The sequence below is a fragment of the Anopheles marshallii genome, chromosome 2 (assembly GCF_943734725.1).
Source record: "Anopheles marshallii chromosome 2, idAnoMarsDA_429_01, whole genome shotgun sequence".
NCBI classification, from domain to species: Eukaryota; Metazoa; Arthropoda; class Insecta; order Diptera; family Culicidae; genus Anopheles; species Anopheles marshallii.
In genome coordinates, this window is record NC_071326.1 from 6,943,989 (window position 1) to 6,965,732 (window position 21,744).

Sequence of the window (21,744 nt, forward strand, 5' to 3'; positions counted from 1 at the left end):
ACCAAGAAGATTTGTAACGAAAGATGAACCATTCCACCGACTAAAATTGTTTAAGTGCAATTAAAATAACGCATAGTATAGTGTGCTATGTTCTTGTAAACTTCCAACAAACACATGATCATTCCCCCCAAAAACAAACACCAAAAACCTTTCTCCCAATTTTTTACGTTCAAACGGTACCCATTCGTCGTTGTCTGCGTTCTACAATCTTTTCGTTATGCTTTAATTAACGATCACGCGGCACGGAATGAGTAGGGGTATGGGAAGAAAAAGGGTTATGATTAATGGACACACCAGATCCAGACCATTCTGTCAGATCATCCAGCAAAGTGTTCTCGTACGGGATCTACCTCCATCACGGATGGAAGATAATTCTGCCCCAAACGCTGTCGATCATGTTAAAAATGAACACGTTCGGTAGATCGGACCGGCATGATCTTCCACCGGAGCAGCTCCCTGCAAACCATTGACGCACCAGAACGGAGTTTATTGATTTAATATTTTATCCGTAACATCTGCCCGGAGGCAAGTACAGTTGCTTTTCAATTAATACCTTTCACCGTGGCGTTCACCCTCACCCTGGAGTTCGATACGATGTTCTTCTGTTCGCGATCGATTTTCTTTCCGAATTGCTCCGTTATGGTGCCGTTGGGCAGTCTAGTGTTCTATTCGCAGTGGCTTTGCTGTTTTCGCCTCAAAGTTACACGTTTTCATTGCTCTTGATGGTGGCTGTGTGGAGTCGAAGGCGGTGGCGGTTCCCTCGTCTAAAGGCGATTTCCGATTTCCGCCCAGAACAACCGGAATCACCCAAAACGTTACAATTTTCACACAGAAGTGATTTGGGGTGTGTGTTGTTGTGCGTTTTGTTTTCTCGCCCAGATGGTAAAACAATTCTATGTTAAGCTGTAAACAGGCACAGAACATGAATGTGAAATAAAAGAACGAACACTACAACATTATTTCCCCCCTCCTGGCAGCCACACCGCGCACGGTTGTTTTGCGCCATACTTAAACCTTCTGCGCCTGGGATCGGAATTTCAATTGTTGCCAAACGATTCCAGTTCACTTTTTCCCGTACGTGCGCCATGGGGCATACCAGAACCCTGAAACCGTTGGTAATTGTTCGGACTGGGTGTCGTTTTTTTGACAATTATGCTTCAAACCGTGTGCCCTCCCACTGGACATATTACACACCCGCGTGTACAGGTTGTTTGCACTTTCGAGAATCGCCAAATGGTGGAAGGGAAAAATGGCACACAAGCTCGTGAGAACGCATTATCCATGCGTACACACGGGGTACGATCAATTTCCGGCGCTTATGTTGTCATCCGATCTAATTGACCTTCGCGTCGTACTGGGTGGTCAATCGTTCCTGCCCGTCGCTCGATGAATGGCAAAGCATGGTGCTGGTAAAATGGCCGAAATTGGAAATCTATCCTGTGAATAATACATGCTATTGAGCAGTGGGTTCACTTTTCCGCCGGTTATGTGTCACTTGCGCTTATACCGTCCTGTAAAGGTCACCTGGGTGGTTATTGTTCCATCGGATCGTATCATTTTACACAAGATAAATCATGGCATAGTGATGAAGTGTGTTGCGGAAATTGCCACACATATTAACAACAAAACATCTCCGGTCAACTTTATCGGAAATATTAAGCTACTTTCAACGATGATATTATGTCATAACACATAATTCATCATATCCTAGAAGAAGACACTGATTTAACTTACAATTATAAAATGGTTAAATTTCAAATAATGTGCATGGCTTATGCAATGAAATGCCAATCTTGAATGTGGTAGAGTTATAACCTACTGCTAGTAAGTGTATAGGATAGCCGAGAAGGTAATGCCGTTAACCTTACTAACATGCCCGGACTGGGTTCAAATCTCCATTGCGCACTTAGCTGGCTGCTTTAAGTTTGACACCAGGATAATTGACTTTTCAAAGCAAACAAGTAAACGATGTCGTCAAAACTTATTTATAGGTAAGATTATAAATTAAGATAAGTATTTCGAGTTTGATAAGTGTTTTGTAAAAATTGTATAAATGTGTTGTGTGTGTTATTTTAATAATTTTAAAATGTAACGTTTGTTCTCATCTGTACAGCAGATTTATTTATTTGCTTAATTCAAGAAGATTGCTTGTTCATTTCAAAACTACTGAAAACGTAATACCCCAATTTATTTTACAATATAAAAGAAATCTTCGATGCTCATTATCGGCCGGAACTATGGAAGTATATTTCACAAAGCGTTAGATTTTGACTAGTGCGCTTAGTGCTGCATCGCTTCATTAGGGTTCGCCATCTGTACCAATACGATTCGTACGTTTTTGTCACACCTGTGCGGGACCTCAGGCCCATTTGCCACCGTCACCATTCGCGACGTCTGGCTTCGGTTCCGAAACCGTGTGTGCGACGATGCGTAACAAATGGACCATAGAAATATGCGTAGAATTAGCCCAATTGGTCGCTGCAGTAGAATTGCTTTTACAGCGGCGTTGTGTGGCGCTCCCCCCCAGGAACGGTATCTGCGCCCAGGGCATTAGTCACAAATGTATGCATTTTACGGCTTGATGGTAGAATATTTGTGTGTGATTTTGGAGCCCATCCCCCCGGTAGTACGATCGTCAGATGGCAGTCCATCCGTTTCCGCGCTCCAAGCGCTCCTTCGCTCCTTCACCCGTACGCGCCCGCGTAGTGAGTGGAACGAGCGGGACGATGCCAGAGCGAACTGATATCGGACCATCTGGTACCTGTTTCGTGGCAAAACACAAGCCCTTAGCCTTGCCGTCCACCCGCCTCACGGTGAACTTTTAGAATGTTTCATTCGCCTGGCCCGTTACACGTGCAGGGAAGTGTAACGGACCAGGGAAATGACCTGCCCAGTGTTCAGTTTTCCAACCCCAAATCAGAACGTTGCTACCGTGCTGTGGGCATATTTTACAGCGCGAATATTCCACCTGCACCCCCGCGTGGCGTGGGTAAAATCTGCAAAACAATTGTCTGCCAAAGGTTGGTAAGCGATTTTTTGCGCGTTTGTGCTTGGAGTGGCCGCTCAATGCCAGTGTATTGTGGAGTGTTTGTTGTTTGTTTGCTAGATATGTGCATGGGTCTGTTTAGGGTGGCCGATAGAGTTGGGATACCTAGATTGATCTAGCTCTAACCGTGTGCAGTGGACACTTGAGAGTGATGCTGATGCAAAAAGAACTATTGTGATGGGACCATGCCATATGTCCATGGAGTTCGATCCAGTGTAGCGCTGTCCTCAATAATATACTATCGGCTTATTATATTTAATATAATAAATTTTTCTGACTGGGTATTTTTGGAAACTTAGCAGAGTGTTGTACTACTTCTATTCCAGATTTATACTTTTTATACCGATCTCCATCTTCAATACCTTCAGGACCTTCTTTATCGGCACAACAACCTCAAGAGGTCTGGGGGCCGGGCCTTCCATTTCTGGCTTTTTTTTTGACTTTGTTTACCCGTAGCTTGTCAGTCTTGGGATGGGATTTTGAACCAGTCCGTTCGTGTGGAGACTGGCGCTGCTACCAATACACCACCGAGCCGCCCCTAGCCTTCTGTATCAGAACCTTCTGTATATTGAAATATGGCCTCAGTATTTTACTCTGTACGTCACGATGGAAGAATTTTAGTATGTTTGGTATATCTATTGGTTTCAAATACTTCGTTCAGTCTTTGTCCTAATATTTATTGCAATTACATCGTCAAATTGGAGCCCATCAAAAGACTCTGTCTGGTTGCTGGTCCAATAGACTTCCATGAGGCACTTCAAGCTATTTAATGCCATGTCATTAAAATAAAGCCCAATTAGATAGAATATAAAAAATGAAGAACGAAATAATCACAGGAAACTATCTTTCTTTATTAAACCTTAAATGAAATAAGAGCGTTGAAGTAATTATTAGCATAATTTATGTATGACCTATGGCCAACGGCTGTGTTTAATGATGAGAATCTACAGTTTTACATCGGAACAGACAAAAAAAACGTTGATTAACATAGGGCAAAGTAATTATCCCAGGAAATGGTATTGCAATATTGCAGCTGCATCTGCTTTATGTGTCAAGATGTGTGGCTACCACCACCTCCCAACACAACCAGACTCGAGTGCGGTATTGTGGTTTTGTGGCATCCGATTACCCGCCATCACACGGCAACTCCCGCTGATGGATGGCGTCAATGGTCAAACATTCATTTTCCATTAACCCGCTTCATGGACACCGAACGAGCCATGTGCCAAGCATGTGGCAAAATTTGGTGAACCATACTTCCTTTACCCGAATGGTGCAACATCCCTCCCATCCACACCTTATTCGTCGGTGTCGGTGTCCCACACTCCGGGTCGGCTTGGTTTGTCGGCCAATGTTGTTACCATTTTACCCGGTCTCAAGACGCTTGGAGGTGAAACGCCACCCTCTGCCAGGCCACAATTTACAACCCCCCCGGCTTCCGGTAAGCATCTTGAGTGGTGGAGCCGCGGTTCGCTGACGCATCCGGAGCTTTCTTCCGCTCTGGCGCTTTCGGTTTATACGCCAACCGAAGCATCCCGCCAGTTGGCGCTGAATTGTACCACCCAACTTTAGAATGGCTCGAAAAACGTACGAAAGGCGGGTCCATGCCTGCTGTGACTGACATCAATTAGAACCATCGTTTACAGCGTGATTTGCGCTTATTCTTGCTAAAAACAAAACAAAAAACCGTAACCACACGACGACGCAATAGACGACGACTCTTTGCCCACCACCGCTTAAGGTCACCCCTTAAGGAATGGCAGGAAATTTTCACCGGAACGGCCACAAAAGTAAATCAGTGTTGGGCGAGCGAGCACACACCACGCGGCGGTTACCGATGGGATGTGCCTGCCGAGCATTATGGATTCGACACGGAGTGTTGCGCTTATTTTGCCCTTTTTTTTTGTTTTAAGATCACATCATGTTTCACCGAAAAAGACACACGCGCACTGAACCGAAATGGTTGAAAACCACACCGCCCCCCGCCCAGTAAGAAAAAAGTGTTGACTTTGAAAGCGCAACGGAAGGAAACGATGCGAAATTACACAGCTTTGAAATGTTATTCGAATTGTTTCATTTTTGTGACTCTATTTCGTTGTGGATTGTTGAATAAGTGTTGCAAACCTTCATACTACTTTTGTTTTAAATTAACGCGAATTGTTAATATGAATAATGTCTAAAAAGTGTTTTTTGTTAAGTGAAATATAACATTTGTTAGGTTTTATTGAGCATTAAGTTGCGGGAACTACTTAGGGAGATTTATTTAAAGGGAACTTTTCTTCCTTATGGTCGATAGAATTGTATGAAATCTCTTTTTAAAAAAACGTATCGTTAATTAATTCATTCGTCATACATCGTTTCATCCTCTTTTGATGGTGATTCCGTACATCTCTTAATCATTAAAAACTCACCACCACCCCCACTGTGCCTGATATTCAATTTCCATCACCCACGGCCGTCCTAAGCTGGACCAGGCCCGGTTTATGCAATTAAGTTCGTTTTTTTTTGCCTAATAAAGCCATTTTCCGATCAAATTACCTCCACGCAAACAAAACAAGCTGTGAAGGCACAGACGATCATCACCATGAGTGCCATCGTTTTCAACATGCCTCAATCCAAGCGGCGTCGCGATGGTGCAATCGGATTGTTTATGGCAAAACCGAGCAATAATACCACGCGCGCGCTCGGAGAACCGTGTGTGGTTCTGCCTTGCCCTGGCTGCAAATGCTGCCGCACAGCTTGGCTCGCGATTGTTTTATTTTGTTTCACTGCACTGCCGCGGTGCAATGCAATTTCATTTCACATTTCACGATGACGGGCGCTTGGCGTGGAGCGGAAAAACAATCGCACGAGGCCAGCAAAGTCGCGTCGAAAATCAACAATCCAACCACCGCTGGGAGCGCAATGTGCCCCCCAAAAGTGATCGCGCGGGTCAGATCGTGTGGAAAAGTGTGAAAATTATACCTCACCCGCGCCCCATCAACGCCCATCCGATTGGCGCTTTTTTTCTTCTAAGCAGCAGGGCTCGTTGCGAGTTTGCATTTTATTTTAGTTAATCGAAACCCGCGTAACCTTTACACCGGTCAGCGGGCAGGCACGCGAAACGGTCCGGTTTCGGACAGCGAAAGTTCAGATGGTAAATTGAACAAACGAAATCGAATCGATCACCGCGAGCGTGAGCTTTCATCTTCAAGCGCACTGGACGGATCGCCCAGCACGAGAGCAATAAACGGCTGGGGGAAAGGAAGAAGCGTCTATCAAGGACAGGTCGGGGGAATTTGCTGGAATTGTATGACGGACGGGGACGGATGGTTTTCAAAATCATATGACACCATAAATCATCGTGTTACAGGATGAGCTGTAATTTACCAACCGCGCGTGATTGAGCGTCGAGCTCGACTGAAACGAACCGTTTCCGTATCACGGTGCGCAAGACATATTGAAGCCATATTCTAGCTGATTTTGGCATGATATTTAACCTTTAGCTATGATGATTCGTGTGAGTGAAAGTAGTGGATTTGATGGTAGAACAAAGCATTTTGTTAACCATGATTTGTGTCGGATTACTTTTATTTACTTTAATTAAGTTAACTGAAAATGTTTTAGAGATAAAAAAATGTATTGCACATGCAAATTTCTAAATAATTAATCAACTAATTTGTTTGGGTTTAATTTCTCCCTTTCCAACCCTTCATACCCTTTAAACGCGGTCGAAAGATTCAAAAGACTTGATGTCGCGGCAAGTGACGAACCGGGGAAAACTTTCCCAAGTAGACAGTGAACCGGGATTTTTTGTTTTCTTTCGTCATGATGCCATACCGTGCGCCACTAGCAGAACTTTGTCACCGCATTTGCTCCCTTTAATGGGCAATAAAAATTTCGCGATGACGCGTGGAAGAAAAGCAAGCACACATGCCAACGAGCACAAAAACGCATTTTTAATGTCACCTTCGTTAGCCACTTCCGGTGCGGAACGGTCCGGAATGGTTCCGGAGCGATGGGCTTCATGCGAGTGAAAATTACCTTTCCCAACACTTCCCCCGGCATGCGCGCCGCCACGAGTGCGTTTCACTGACGGTTTGGGTTAATGCTCAGTGGCAAACTACTGGTAGCGTATGTTGCTGTTACCAGACTAAATGCTGTTGTCATGCTGGGTCTTGTTGCTTCGTGCCTCGTTCAACATGCTTTTAATTAATCAAGATGCCAACGATGCCCCGGTCAGCGAGGAACGAACCCGTTGCGCTGCCTGGGAAGTCTGTAGAAAGATTTGCGGAAAATAACGGATGAAATCGTTTCGGACCCTTCATGCATCGTGAGACCATGGGACAGGCGGCAAAGGACGATTGGGCTTCGGGCTTCCGTACACGATCGGCTAGTGCAATGGCAAACAAATGCCCTGGCATGCGAAAGGTAACCATCTCGTGGGATTTAGGCGTATCTGGTACGCATCTAATGGTGCCCCCTTTTAGGATGAGCTGATGACTGCCTAAATTCGGTCAGATGTCAACCGATGTTGCCTCCCGTTTAGCAAACATGCCAGAAAATCTCTCTCACTCTCAACTACGGCGCGTAGCGGCTGAGAAACAATAGCCAAATGCAATCGCATCTAATCAGATTTGAGTTTTACGAGTTTCGAAAACGATTGTTAAACGGCCCTGCAATGGTTTTTCCCCCCTGGCGCAGCATACGCAGTTTTCCTTTGCTTCGGCCTAATGGGACCAGAAAGAATGGGCGTTTGCGAAATGGGAGCACACACTTTTTCTTCTCGGAAGCGTCCGATTGTCGGTTCGGGGGGGAAAAAATACAACAAAGAATTGAAAATCCGACTGCAAGAAAGGAATTTGAGCGGCATGGCAAACGGTAGGCTAACGTCAGCATCCTTCCAAAGGCGGAGAAAATGCACTACGGGGAGAAAACTTTTCCACCCACCCCTATGAACACACACACACACACCCTCAGACGCATTTTTGTCCACATATTTCCAGCATCGCCATTGTTTTCGCATCGATAGAAATTATTGTTTCCCGGGTTTGGTACTTGTACTGGTGGTTGCCCTTAATTTTACTCTTCTCCTGCTGTCGTTTCTATTTTGCACCCCCCCCCCCCCACCCCCCTCCGCCTGCCCTGTGCGTAGTTACTGCTCTTCTGCTTGCGACGGGGCACCGACGACACGGTTCAGGTGCTACCATTTAGTCGCATTTTCAATGCCTCGTGTGAACTCAATCCCACCGGAAATATGTTTAATGTACGATTTTCCCTTTTTTTTTTGCTCGACTGCAATTCACTTCACTGCCGGCGACGCACTGTTCGGGCAAGCAGAATCAGTTCGGTTCCCATTTTTGTCGTTTCACTTTTCGTTTTGTTCACCTCCACCTTCAACAATCAACCCCCGTTTTTTCCGTGTTTGCAAGGGTGATCTGAGTTTTACGACATCGAAATATGGATGGTCCGAGCTCCGCCCCAGGTTTGGCTAAAGGATTGCTAAAATCGAGTCAAAACCCCCGGTCGCGAGAGTTGGCCATTACGCGCGCTAACATGTTACGCCGGTCGGCCGAGCGAGCAACCCTTCGCGTGCGTGAAAGTAACACCCGCCAGCATCATTTTCCATACGGCACTGGGATGGGGCATGGGTGCGCGCACCCAGCGAACGGCAGGTGAAGACATATCGGAGGAAATCTCCGTAACTTTTCCTTGTTCCGAGACAGGTTGATAGCTTTTTCATCCGTTTTGGATTTGGGGGGTTAAAGTTTCAAACGAAAGCGAATGGAACGGAAAACTGTTTTGTACTGGAAAAGCTTTTCCCTTTTTCCGGCACATGAGTTTTGAATTCTTTCGTGAAAGTATAGGTGGAAATTTCTTGTTTTGTTTTTGAGGACAACGTTGGAAAATGTACAAATTAATGTTGGCTTATAAAATATATCGGTAAGACCCAATTCACACATAGGCTTTTCCTAACAGCATCTTCTAATTCAAGAAATTGTTACTCAGCATTGGGACATCAGGAAAACTTGGAACATGAACGAACATAATATAACAATGTTGATATAGACGATATTTAAATATCCTAGAGATAAATTTGTTCCTCGTACTGTTAAATTCGTTGCGTTGGCTCGGTGGCATGATGGTCTTCCAACGAACGGACCGGATCAAAATCCCATCCGGACCAATTCTTCGTACGCAGAACTAACCTCTTGAGGTTGTTGTGCCGATGAAACAGGGGAAGAATAGTCGAGATGGTAAGTTCTGTCTAGTTTATAATTCAGACTTCCTTTATTAATATCTCATGAAGATTTTTTTAATATTGTTGATTTTTGTTTCAAGTTGTCTGCTTATTCAAAAGCTTTAAAACCATTTTCACCCTTCTCGAACTTTAAGGAGACGCCTTTCTTCGAAAAAAAAAACACTACAAAGAATAAAGGAAATATACTGCACTTGCCGGCCTAGCAAGAGATGCAATGGGGACTACTGCCTAACGCGCACTCCCACACTCCAATTGCATCGCGATGGTCAGTTGCGCACGGTAAAACATGCGTGCGATTTTTCCGTGAATTGCGTGACAGTTTGCTCGCCTCCACCCCGTGGTGTGCGTATGTTACACGATGCGCTCCATTTGAGCCGGTTATACTTTTTTTTTCGTTTCGTTTCTTCATGTTTCCTAGCGCTCAAATGGTTGCTTAATGAGTGTAAAATGTGATAATTTCCTATTCGCTCGCCTGTTGATTGGTTTCTGCTTTACGCTTCTCTCCCATACAATTATCCGTCTTCTGAATGGTTATCAATTTGTGCACCGCGCGGTTGGGGACTTCCCGCTGCCCAATATGCATCTGGGAAATGTTGCGTTTTCTTTTCACACTTTCCGTCGCTCATTTCCGTCCAAAATGCTTTCATTTGTTTTTTAAAAGCATAATCGCATCAGTCGCTCCCAGTGTGCTCTTCTTTCATTACGTATCCTTTATTAGCGGAATAAACCAGCAGATCGTGTGCTAATTTTATGGCCGATGAGCGCGTGTCTCCACGGGCGGAGAAAATGATAGTAATAATTAAAGTCGTTCATTTTCCATCGTTTAATTTCTCGCGCACACTCGTAAACATAAATCGTAAACGATCGAACAAACTGAAGATGATGAATTTTACAGTTTCAGCCGTACAACCGCTTCGGTTGCCTGTTGTTGTCCGGCACTTCGCTCGCTGGGGTGCGCAAAGGGTACAACAAGTGGAATCCCATTAATCAGTGTCGATTCATAAGTCAGTTCAAATGCACTTTTTATGGCCGTTGAAACGGTTTAGGTTTACCTTAAAAATTATTTCCCTCACACCGAAGCTTTCTCCGCCTTTTTTTTGGTGGGTTTTTCTTCGTTGGCTCCTGCAGCGCTTTGGAAGCAATTGATTACGGTGGATTTGACATTAATCGAAAAGTGAAAATTCTACTTGACCACAGCACGTTCGAGTGGGTGCGCGCAGCTCAAGCGACAAGCATCCAATTGCATCGATAAGTGGCTTGACCGTGCCTTAGTTCACCGCTGCCAAACCGTGTTGACTTCAAGGTGAACATGAACGCACCTCACCAAGGGCAACCGATTATTGGACTTTTCGTTTTGAGAAAATTTTACTTTCGCTTCTAATCTTTTATTTTTACACATTTTAATAGTAAAAAAGCGCCCCAGCACCGGTTGTGTGAGATCAAATGGTTCAGCTATTATTTTCACTTGCATCCTCACTGTCACTTTCAACAAGGTTTCGAAAACTTATCGACATCTTTACGCACAAAGACCCAATGACAGAGCCAACATTGCCATTGTCGGTGCTAAACGCATTCACTTCCGGAAGCACGGTCCCGCATACTAAGCGGTCGCACGGGCCCACCCGGCCACCTACTTCTAGCCACCGCATTACTCACAAAATTGCTACTTCGCCCGATCCGGGCCTGGTGGCACGCGTTCCCAGCCCCGATGAAACGGAAAGTTAAATTAAATCACCCCATTTTTTGGCCGACCGACAAGTTGGTGTCAAAATTTGTGGGCTGTTTAGGTGGCACTTTGCCGGGGCAGCAAATAAAGATGTCCCCTTGGACGGTGACGGGTTAACGGTGTATCTTGATCTTGGCCGTCGCCTGGGGAGCGGTTGATCTCCAACGCGTCCATCATTGTTGTACACGGGCGTGTCGAGATCTTAATCATCGTCGTATCATTGTTGGGAGGAGTGAAAATTTTGCCACCTTCAAATGTGGCCACTTTATCTTCGTCTCTTCGACACGAATTTGAAAAATGTTCGGATCGTTTTTTTTAGCAGGTCAAGTAGTATTTCTTGAAGAGCAGATTAGCTGCCTCAAGTCCTAACTACAGCCATCAAAATATTGAATGCCCTAAGTACTCGAAGAATGATGGTTATTAAGTACTTATATTTAACTTTATCAATATCTCACACACCTTCATATGGAAGAAATATTCTCAGAAATTCATTTCATAAACAATCGAATTTACTGTATCACTTTGTTTGTTAGTTTTTTTCTCTCTTTTTCCTGTTCAAATTATTCTTCCTCTGATCAATTTTGTGAAGATATTTAACAACTTTTGAAACGTTTCGAGAGTCATTGCGTTAACTAATGTGAACTAATATCTCTTAAAAGTTATTCTTGGCATGTTGATTGCATACTGTTAGGCGTTGTTAGTGACCCATGTTACTACCAGGTGAGAATATATCATTTATCCCACATAACCTTTAATCTTAATTTTTTTGTTTTAACAATGCGCATCATTACAAGTTATTTCATCAATAATATTAAGTATTACTTGTGTAGTTGTTAAATAACTGACTCGGTCCGTCGCTGTTAAATGTTCTCAAATACAAATGATAGCTGTTTGCAGTGATTTACTCTGGAAATGAGTTTAGTCACTGAAGCTTAGCCCTCTGCGCCAGTTACAACATTACTCACACTCATGCCAGTGCGAATAAAAGGCCTTTTCATGTATGTTTTCCCCGATCGTTATCACCTCACTTCCTCCTGTCGTGACATTTCCACTCTCACCATGGGGAGGGAAGTTTTGCAGCAGTTGCCCAACGAGCTGTGACAGGTGTAGTGAAGTTTTTCCAGTTGTCCATTTAATGCAAAACTTCACCATCCTCATTACGTCTGACGCCGACTGACACTCACGCTTCCAACTCATTACCAATCGGCGCGTACGCGAGGCGTGTTGTGCGCTGCGGCTCGTACACGCGTCGTCTCGCGTCAATCCAACGACACAGCAGCTTCCTGTCAAAACGAATTTACGGCCCGGGCTCGCAGCCAACTTCACAGTTCGCCGGACACAATACCACCGTCCCGCTTTCCCGGCGACTTCTGCACCGGCGGGGTTGCGGCTAGTGACCACCACCGGATGGATGAGCCGGATGGGATACGGTTTTAATCTCTGCAAAAGTACATTTTTGCGCAAAGAAAAGGAAAAACAACGTTCACTATTAACCCGCGTGTGTGTGTCTACTGCAAGAGAAAATGGAAACAATCGTTTTAAAAGATAAATGCTCCGAAAGATTTCTGCATGATGCGACACACAGAAGAAAGTGATGGAAGATATGCGGACGCAGGGTAAGGAAAAACCAACACCCTTTGCTGCCAATTTTTCCTCAATCCAAACTCCCCCTCCCTTCCCACCCTCCCTTCGCTGTATGATGAAAGGCGAAAAAAGTGAAAACCATGAAAATCGGTGCAATTCATTAGCGGAGCGAGGAGTGGAACACATTGGTGTGTTGCCAACAAGAAAAAAAGGCGGAAAAACAAACACAGCCGCAGAAACCCCTACGCCCCGGGGGTGTCCAGCCCACGTGTGTGGGTCAGGCTATAAATCCTCTTTCTCCACGTCCACGTCTTGTGGCCGTGTTGGTGATTTAGGTTCGCACCGATCTTGGCCGGTGCAAAAGAGTGATGCAGTTTAATCTCTCCCGCACACCGCCTTTATTTTACCAATGAGGGCGTGAAAATTAATCACGTTTATACTGGCGATTTTCACGCTTGTGGTACGGTGATGTGTGTGTGTGTGTGTGTGTGTGTGTGTGTGTGTGTTCTAGCATCGCCAAACCGCTAGCGAGTGGCCACCGTCTGCCGGCAGCAGATTTATTTTGCACGCGGATCACTTAAATCCGATTCGTGTTGGAGGCACCGCGGAAAAAAGAGGGTTACAATCGGGACCACCTGGACCGGTGGGCGGGAAAGCGGGGGTTTTCTTTGTTTTTTTCAATTTAGACAATGTTTTACCGGATTTCGCGGATTGCCAATGTATTACCAGACCAAATGTAATGGCTTCTTAGCTGTTCCGGCGTTTGGCGCACGTACAGGCCCAGGGTGGAAAATGGTTTTGGGCAATGCAGCTGGATCGAATGCTGGAAAGGCAAATGAAAATTCGATACGAACAAACACTTGCCGTGCGTTGCCCAATTCATTCGTTAAACGATTATTTTATTATATTTTTGCTCGTTCGAGGTCTTCATATCACATCGTTGATCTCCAGTGCTGATTGAATATTGCTGTTCCTGATTGAATTGTTGTTCTAGTCCAGAAAAAGACCGTATGATCAGTCCTTAATTTATTCAACTTTAAAAGGAATGGGTATAATGTAAAATAGATAAAATTCAATTTCTTTTTGGAGTTGCTTGATTTAAATTTTAAATAAATAAAGAGTTAAACAACTGCAAGGAACATAAGTAGAGCTATTTTATTTTATGTTCAAATCAAGGATTGAGATAATAATGTACTTAAGCAGAGTGTTTGACATTTCAATAAACACCCTGTCAAGTTTTTACAATCAAAATCACCTCTTTTTACTCCTGCTTGTTACTTTTCCTTTTCGGGGGAAAGTATCTTTGTTTTCAACGGTTTACACTTTCGGTTACGGAGCGATTTAATTTATTTGTTAAAGCCGGTTCACAATTTAATCGGCACAAGCCCACGGACACTAACGCGCCGGATGAAAGCTCAACGAATTATGAAGATCATTTGTCGCCTGTCACAATATTTAACTGAAATTGAAGCATAAAAACTAGCCCACAAGCACTGACCGCCCCGGGGTGGTTCCAGGCGGCACTTTCCGTGGAATATTTGTTCTGCTGGCTAAAGTTCGCTGAACTAATCGTTTGTACCTGGGTAGTGGGTTTTTTTCTTTCTTTCATCTGTGTACATGCGCCGCTGATGGCTTTACGGTTGCATTTTCCTGGTCAGCATTCATTTTCCTGCATCAAAATAAGCCGCTGGAGGAAAGCGGGAAAATTGGTTAGTTTCGGTTTGCATCCAGACTGTCGCTTTCTATCCATTTCCTTCGAGAAGAATGTTTGTGGTGTGCAACAATTTGCAGTTTTGCTTTGGACTTTGGATTTTGGTGGAAATCTGTTTCAAATCAGTATAGTAGACGAGTAAGATGTACTTCCAAAATATCATGAAATCTTTATACCACTGCACGAGAACTCCTGGTGCGAAGTACGTCTTCTCCTTTCGACACTTTACTCACATTTGCCAGTGAAGTCAAGGCGTGAAGTGAAGGTGTTCCGGCCAGTGCTTTCCCAAACAGAGACGACGTTAAAGCAGCATGTGAAAACACCTTCTTCACTTGTTCTCACATCAAGCGTATAATTTAATAAACATTCACAAGGGGAAAAATTATCGCAAAGGTACGAATGAATACTTAGTCTTAATGTTGCTGAAAGCTGCAACAAAAACAAGGGCAACTCTTCTAACCTCTATGTGAGACTCATTTTTCCACCGGTCTCTGTGGCATTCACAACGAGCTATCTGGTACATGTATGTTCCTGAAGCAAGAAAAGCAAGGTGTCAAGTACGACAAATTAGCTGCAACACTAGTCCCCGAAGGGTCACGGTGTAGAGAGTTCTTCGACGGATAAAGACTGCAAAGATTCCATCCATAAAGTTGGTTTGATTGTTCATAAAAAAGCTCTATCGCTCTCAAATACTCATCCTATTTCTCGTTTTTTCTCCATTTTCACAGAGACAAGCGTCACCGACGGCGCGACAGTGCTCCCCCGAAGGTGGGTCAAGTACAAGATTTAGCCTACCTGGAGGCGTTGGCAAAGTTCAATGACTGGCGAACTCAGCAACGGAACAGCGACATTCTGCCAAATCCAAAAACCCCAACCAGCCAAGTGAATGCAACACTTCCGCCGCGGATATCACTGTTGGCGCACGGTACCATCAAGGAGGAACCGTCCGGTGACGACGACAGCGACTGTGATGGTGACTTCAGCTCCGACATCGAGCTGGCCCGGGACGAGCGTATGATACTGAACCGCACCACCAGCCGATTTGAAGTACCGAAATCTCCACGATACGCCCGGCATCATCGATCGTCGACAGTGGCTCCAACAACGGGTGCGCCTGCTTCCCAACTATCGGATGTGGCTCCCAAGAAACCAAAGCGTTCCGTAGAATTCTATCGCAACATCAACCGTATCCCGACGGACGCATCATCCACGGCGTCTCAGAACTCCAACAGTCAGTGGAACAACGGATGCAAAGCGATCGAGAAAAATCACACCAATCCGACCGATACGCGCTTGTCACTTCCGGCTGTGCTGGGTGCGGAACCACGCGAACGGCTACCGAAGCGTTCTAAGGCGACCACTCCGAAACCAAACAACACGATCTACGAGAACGAGGTGGCGGAATTCGAAGCTCACCACATCAACGGTACGTTTGGGGATTCGTACGTGGTGCAAAGCCCACCGCGACTGTTTTACAAAGCGAACGCAAGTCCGTATAGCGACGGTACGCCGAAGAAGCAGAGCAATCTAAAGAATCGTTCCCGTGTGTTCAAATACAAACCTGCACCGGCACCGCCGGTGACGAAACTAGCTGCGACACCATCTGTCAGACTGTCCAACTGTCTACCGAAGCAACGTCAGCAAAGCGATTCCGATTCCCCACTGACTGGATCCTACCGGAAGTACGAGCTAAACTCATCCTCCGTCTACGACGAGCACGTCATCTCTTCCCGTGCCTATCGCGGTTCGATGAAACCTAAAGGCGTCGACGAGACAACGCCAACACCCACCAAACAGCGGCACAAACCACTCTCCTATCAAACGATTGTAAACAAGCATGGAGATCTGGTGGACTATGCACTACCGTTCAGCGATAACGCGGACACGACGGCTGAAACCAAGCCGGATCAAAATAACAGCAAGCATCTTACACCGGGCCAAGACACACTGGCCGAGATTCGCAACTGTGAGCAGCTGATCAACGATAACTTCCAGTTTCTGCAAACGACTGCCTTTCACGATGAGTCGAGCAGCATCATCACCGAACCGATCAGTGTGCTGAAGGGCCGCTCTAGACGTATAATCACCGATCTGGATCGGTCCAATGCGAGCACGCTGAAGGAAGGCGAGGATGAGCTTCTCCAACAGGATGAACAACTCGAAATGGAGCGTGAGGATGAGCTGTTGCAAAGCCGCCAGCAAGAGATCGACGCACAGTTGGAGCAGCTGGCAATGCAGGACGACCCGCAGGACATTCTGCTGGAGTTGGATTCGTTGCAGAAGTGGAGCAAAAGCATCCAAATGTCAGATGACTTTTTGCAGACTCGCTACACGGAACGAAATTTGCTGGAATGTTTCCGGCGCAGCATCGGCAGCAATCTGTTGACGTGCTTCCCGAACGAGGTGCGCTACCGGGTGGGAAGTTTGCGGAGTGCCTTTGCCTGTCCGTTGGAATTTTCCTGCGGTCTATTCCGCGGCGTGGCGGTGACGTTGCGCAAGTACTCGTTGAACATGGAACGGAGTCTTTACTTTGCAGAGGAAGCCTGTCGGCGAGATTTTGAGGTGCTGTCGCAGGTGCGTCATCCAACGATGGCAACACTGATGGCGGTATCGTACGATTCGGCCTTAAACCAAGCTACGCTGCTGCTGGAACCGTTCGATTTTACCCTCTTTGATTATATTCATAAAATGGTAAGGAAAACTCCGTGTTATGGTGGGACATTTCTAGACAAATTTCTAACGCCCATTATCTCTTTCTTTCTTCCACAGAACAAAAGACTCTCATTGATTCATGCTATTACTGTTGTCCAGCAAATCTCTTCCGCCGTCTCCTATCTGCAAGAGTGCGGCTACATCCATTCGAACATATCCAGCGGATGCATCCTGATGCGACGTTACCCCTACTCCGTCAAGCTAACCTCGTTCGAACTGACTACGGATGTGTCCTCGGACGAAGTGCGGCGTGAAATTGAGAATCGTTACGGCAGCACATCCTCGTCGCGTAACTCAATGACCTCCTCCCAGAACGATGAGTTAAAGAAGATCACCACCTACGCACGGCTGATCAAGAACGATGAACATTTTCTGCGCGACAAGTACCGCAAGCTGTCGTCGGAAATTTGCGAAAACCGCTCCAAACCACACCACGGTGCGCAGCTTTCGTTCGGCGATAGTTCGGGCTATGATTGTCGAGCAAGCAGATTCCTGCCCTACTGCAAGGAGTATCGGGAGAAGTTTTCCCTGTTCTACTACGTAGCACCGGAGCTGCTCATTCCGAAGGCGAGCTTTGTATATCCAAGCAAGAGCACCGATGTCTACTCGGTAGCGTTACTACTGTGGGAAATTCTGAACGGGTACGTCCCATTCGTCGTTTATAACAGAGCCGAGCTGGAGAAATTGCACACCTCCGCCGATCTCCCGCTGCCAATGTTCGAAAAGGAACGTTGTGAGCGCTTCCGGCAGATTTTCGAAGGTGGACTAGGTGATCTTAATAGCAGGAAAATCACCATGGGTAATGTGGTCGATCTTCTGGACTGTTTACTGCTTGAGTTGGGTATGGAGAAGAATGGCACGTACGATTGGTTGGCAGAGGATTACGAGGAGCGTGCTAACTCGTCGGAAGTTCGACTGAAAAACGAGCTGAACGACGTTCGTAAACAGAGTGCACACATTGAGAAAGCGGACAAGATCTACTTTCACACCGAGGAATCGGAGCTAGCCAAGGCACCCAAACAATTCCCGAAGAAGCCGGTTAGAAAAATCAACAAAACGAAAGCACCACCACAGCAGCAAGCACTAAAGCACCACGGCCAACGATGGTCGGATGTGCCCTCCAAGGAACGGACACAGATCGTAGACAAAAAGTCACCACTCAGCTCAACCTTTAGTCTCTCTAACTCTGCGATCTATCAAACAATCTTCGATTTTAACAATAAGTTCCTCTCGCCAAAATCGTCCTCGAAGCAAGTTATCTATGACCGAACAAGCACGGTGAAGAAGCACAAGAAACCACCGCGTGCGAATAAAAAGGCAGTAAAAGAGCTGTTCGACGTTAAGGATCAGCTTAACAAGAGCTTTATCGAACAAAACGAACCAGATGGTGCTGGTGAGATTGACAATGGCAGACAGAACACCGCCTATATGGTTCCTATCGAACTGCAAAAAGCGAATTCGTCTACAAATTCATTAGCACACGTGATTGCTGATGAACCACAAGTAAACCAAGAGCCCATTCGACCGTCTTGTAGCGATTCGGAGGAAAAGGGTACGCCACTGCAACGTGATCATCCGTCAAAGTCGTGCGACAGCTCACCGGGTACAAGGCGCCGTAGTATTACACCGAAGCTCAACAACTCATTCCGCTTCACAATTGGAGATTTTACCCTGCCCGACACGCCAATAGCACGCAAAAACAAAATACGGAAGCACGCCTGGCTATCTGACCAGAAGCTGAAAATTGCAGATGAATCACAGCCCGCGACACCAGAGGATTGTCGTAGCAAATCCTTCTTCAACGCGGGACTGGCAACTCGCAGTGGTTCCTTCCTTACCTCGACCAACCTGAACTGCTCCACATCACTGCAGGACATCAAGCCGAAACGTATCAACATTAGCGTTAACATTATCCGCTCACCGGAGACACGCACTACGGTTACGGTGCAGAAGAACTGCACGCCGAAGCTGATCGTTAACGGAGGTTCTCCGTTTGAGGATACGCTTTGGAAAAAGGAGAAACTTATCTGCGAACGTAGTCAACTGCCTGCGTCAGATGAAGCGAAAGAAGCAACACAAGACACGTGCAGTTCCGACACGGCAGAGCAGAAGTCAGATGTGAATGCCGCAGGGTCCTTGGACGATTCCTTGAGTGTCGTAACTGCTCATCTTTCTTCGGTGCGAGACGTCATTAAGAAGATTGAAACAGAATTTGAAAAGACTGGGTTCGACTATAGTCCGATAAGAAAGATGGACGGCAGTGGAAAGAAACAGACGAACGAGGGAAGCTCAAGAAAAAGTGCAGAAGGATCGTTGGTGATAGAGGAGAATCTACTCGTTCCTACCAAAGTGCTCGAACTGGAAAAGACACTCGAAGCGGAGGAAACATCCGCCATGAGGGAAGCCGATGATGGGGAAACGAAAGAATTTAAATCTGAAAACGTTGAAATCTCATCGAAGCCAATTCCAGCTCCTCCTCCATCCCCTCCAGTGTCGAAGAAATCCCCGAGTTTAGCTGTAACTCATCTCAATGTACTGCTGGCAAATTCTCAATCGAAACCAAAGGAAACACCATCAGTAGGACCCACCATTGAGGTGCAACAATCAGTGGAAATGGAAAGCATTCCCGTACCGTCCACCGTTCCAGTGGCATTCGCTCCAAACTCTCAACTATTCCTTCGCCGAAAGGCACTGAACGCCGGTGCAAATAGTGTAGCCATCCACCATCAGCAAACAGTCTACCGAGAGAGTGTCGTATCCAGCACGGAACGGTTGGCAACGTTTGCAGAACCGTCGCTTGCGTCAACGACCACCACCACGACTACTTCAACGGCCGTACCACCGGGAAGTGCACGCAAGAAGAAGCTAACCACACGCGTTACGGTAAACATGCGCAAAATATCACGCCGTGCTTCGGACATTAGTCCGGCTTCTTCACGACCCAATTCGGCCAATCTGGACGATGTGGATCTTCCGTCGTCTGGATGTATCACGCCAACTGGTAACGTCCAGGGATGCGGACTCGGCACCGTTCGACACTCTTGTGGCAATGAGCTGTTGCGTGCCTTCTCCAAACTGAGACTGCTCGCACCGGAAGAGTCGGCAACGAAACCCACCGGTACCGACCAGAACGGACGATCTGTTACACCAGTGTTTGTCGGTGCTGGGGGGGCGCATCAAATTGCTACCGGGGCAGCGAACAGGATCGAACGTTTCGTGTGCTGTAACTGTGGTAACTCGATGATTCCGACAGACGGGCTTAATGGTAGGTTGTTGGTGGAAAGATTGTTTGTGAGTTGCTCACCATTGTTACCCTTTAATATACCCACATGCAGTGCCCACCGGAAGTCGGATCGGCATGTCAGCCGCCTTCGGCGAGATGAACTTCCCGCGAGAAAGCTTTGTGTCCATGTTTGAGCCCCCATTGACACCAACACCTGGTAGCGCTATGGCAAGCCGGTTTCACTCGATGACTCCATTCCAGGTAATTCTTAAAATCTTAAATAATTATATGAAATAATTATTTTCTGATCGATCATGACGTGATCAAAGTATTATTTTAGTGAATTCGACCGCACGCTTTTACTCTTGTTCCAATATTACACCCTTCCCATTTTTATTGCCGATCAGCAAGTGGAATGAACGCAACAAGGCTTGGATCGCGAATGCAGTCCACCGGATTCATTCGTCGTAGGGGTGGGGTTTGGCTTTATGCTACCGCAGTGCAACATAGCATGGTGAATGGCTTTTCAACGACACACCTTGATGGATATGGTCAATGGTGGTTCGGTTTTGAAAGTAGGTCGCGTGATTGTGTTTTAAAGACACGTATAGGCATTTTAACCACCAGGGGATGTAGCTCAGATGGTAGAGCGCTCGCTTAGCATGTGAGAGGTACCGGGATCGATACCCGGCATCTCCAACTAATAACGTCTGAGATTTCTTCGAAATCTTGGGAAATATTTATTTTTGCGTTGCCAAATGAAAGATGAAACCTTGTTTGAATTATAAAACATAGCATCCTTGTAATCGAATTCAAATTTTCCTTTCGTTTTAGAAATCAACCGAAGATCTTTACATCGATGATGACTTTTGCCAAGGACTAAACCATATGGGAGCGAACATGGAGTTGGTGGAACCGCTCGACGAAGGACAGTTCCTCGATACATACGGATACGACATTTACGCCACTGAGATCTACCACGCGGAAGAAGAGGAGGAGGAGGAGGAGCAGGACGATGGGGGCGATGAGCATTTTACATTTCCAAATCAACTCACAACACCTGTCGCTAGCACCGAATGTACCGACGATGAGGCAAAGTTTCTCGAAAAGTGTTCGAAACTCAATTCGCAAACATTAACGGCAGAATTCGCTACTCTCGCATCTCCGATCGATTGTGAAATTCCGCGTCCAACAACTGCAGAATCGGTGAACAATGAGGAAAGCCATGCCTCACAACCGCTGCAAACAGAACAGTGAACGAGCAGGCGTATTTTGGATTGTTGTATATAAGTTGGAAGGAAAAAGATAAACATATCATGATAAAAAGCAAGACACTCGACTCTTACACGGGTTCGAACGATTCAATGCATGTTTTCGGAAGTAATCTTTAATCTAAAAATACCAAGTATTATATTTACCACTACCCCTTGGCAGGGAGTCCAGTTGAATTCCTTTCTTTTTATTAGGATCATTTAAGAATTATAAAGTGTCCCGTTTTCAT

At 45.9% G+C, this 21,744-nt stretch overlaps 1 protein-coding gene and 1 non-coding gene across 2 annotated transcripts; both read left to right on the forward strand.

Moving 5' to 3' along the window:
- Positions 1–14,451: 14,451 nt before the first annotated feature.
- LOC128709797 (uncharacterized) lies at positions 14,452–21,634 on the forward strand. The gene is given in 6 exon segments (XM_053804816.1): positions 14,452–14,510; positions 15,037–16,999; positions 17,078–20,285; positions 20,356–20,504; positions 21,078–21,471; positions 21,474–21,634. Coding segments are annotated over 6 exon segments (5,934 nt in total).
- Trnaa-agc (transfer RNA alanine (anticodon AGC)) lies at positions 20,870–20,942 on the forward strand. The gene has a single exon. It is a non-coding gene; the product is annotated as a tRNA-Ala (tRNA).
- Positions 21,635–21,744: the final 110 nt, after the last annotated feature.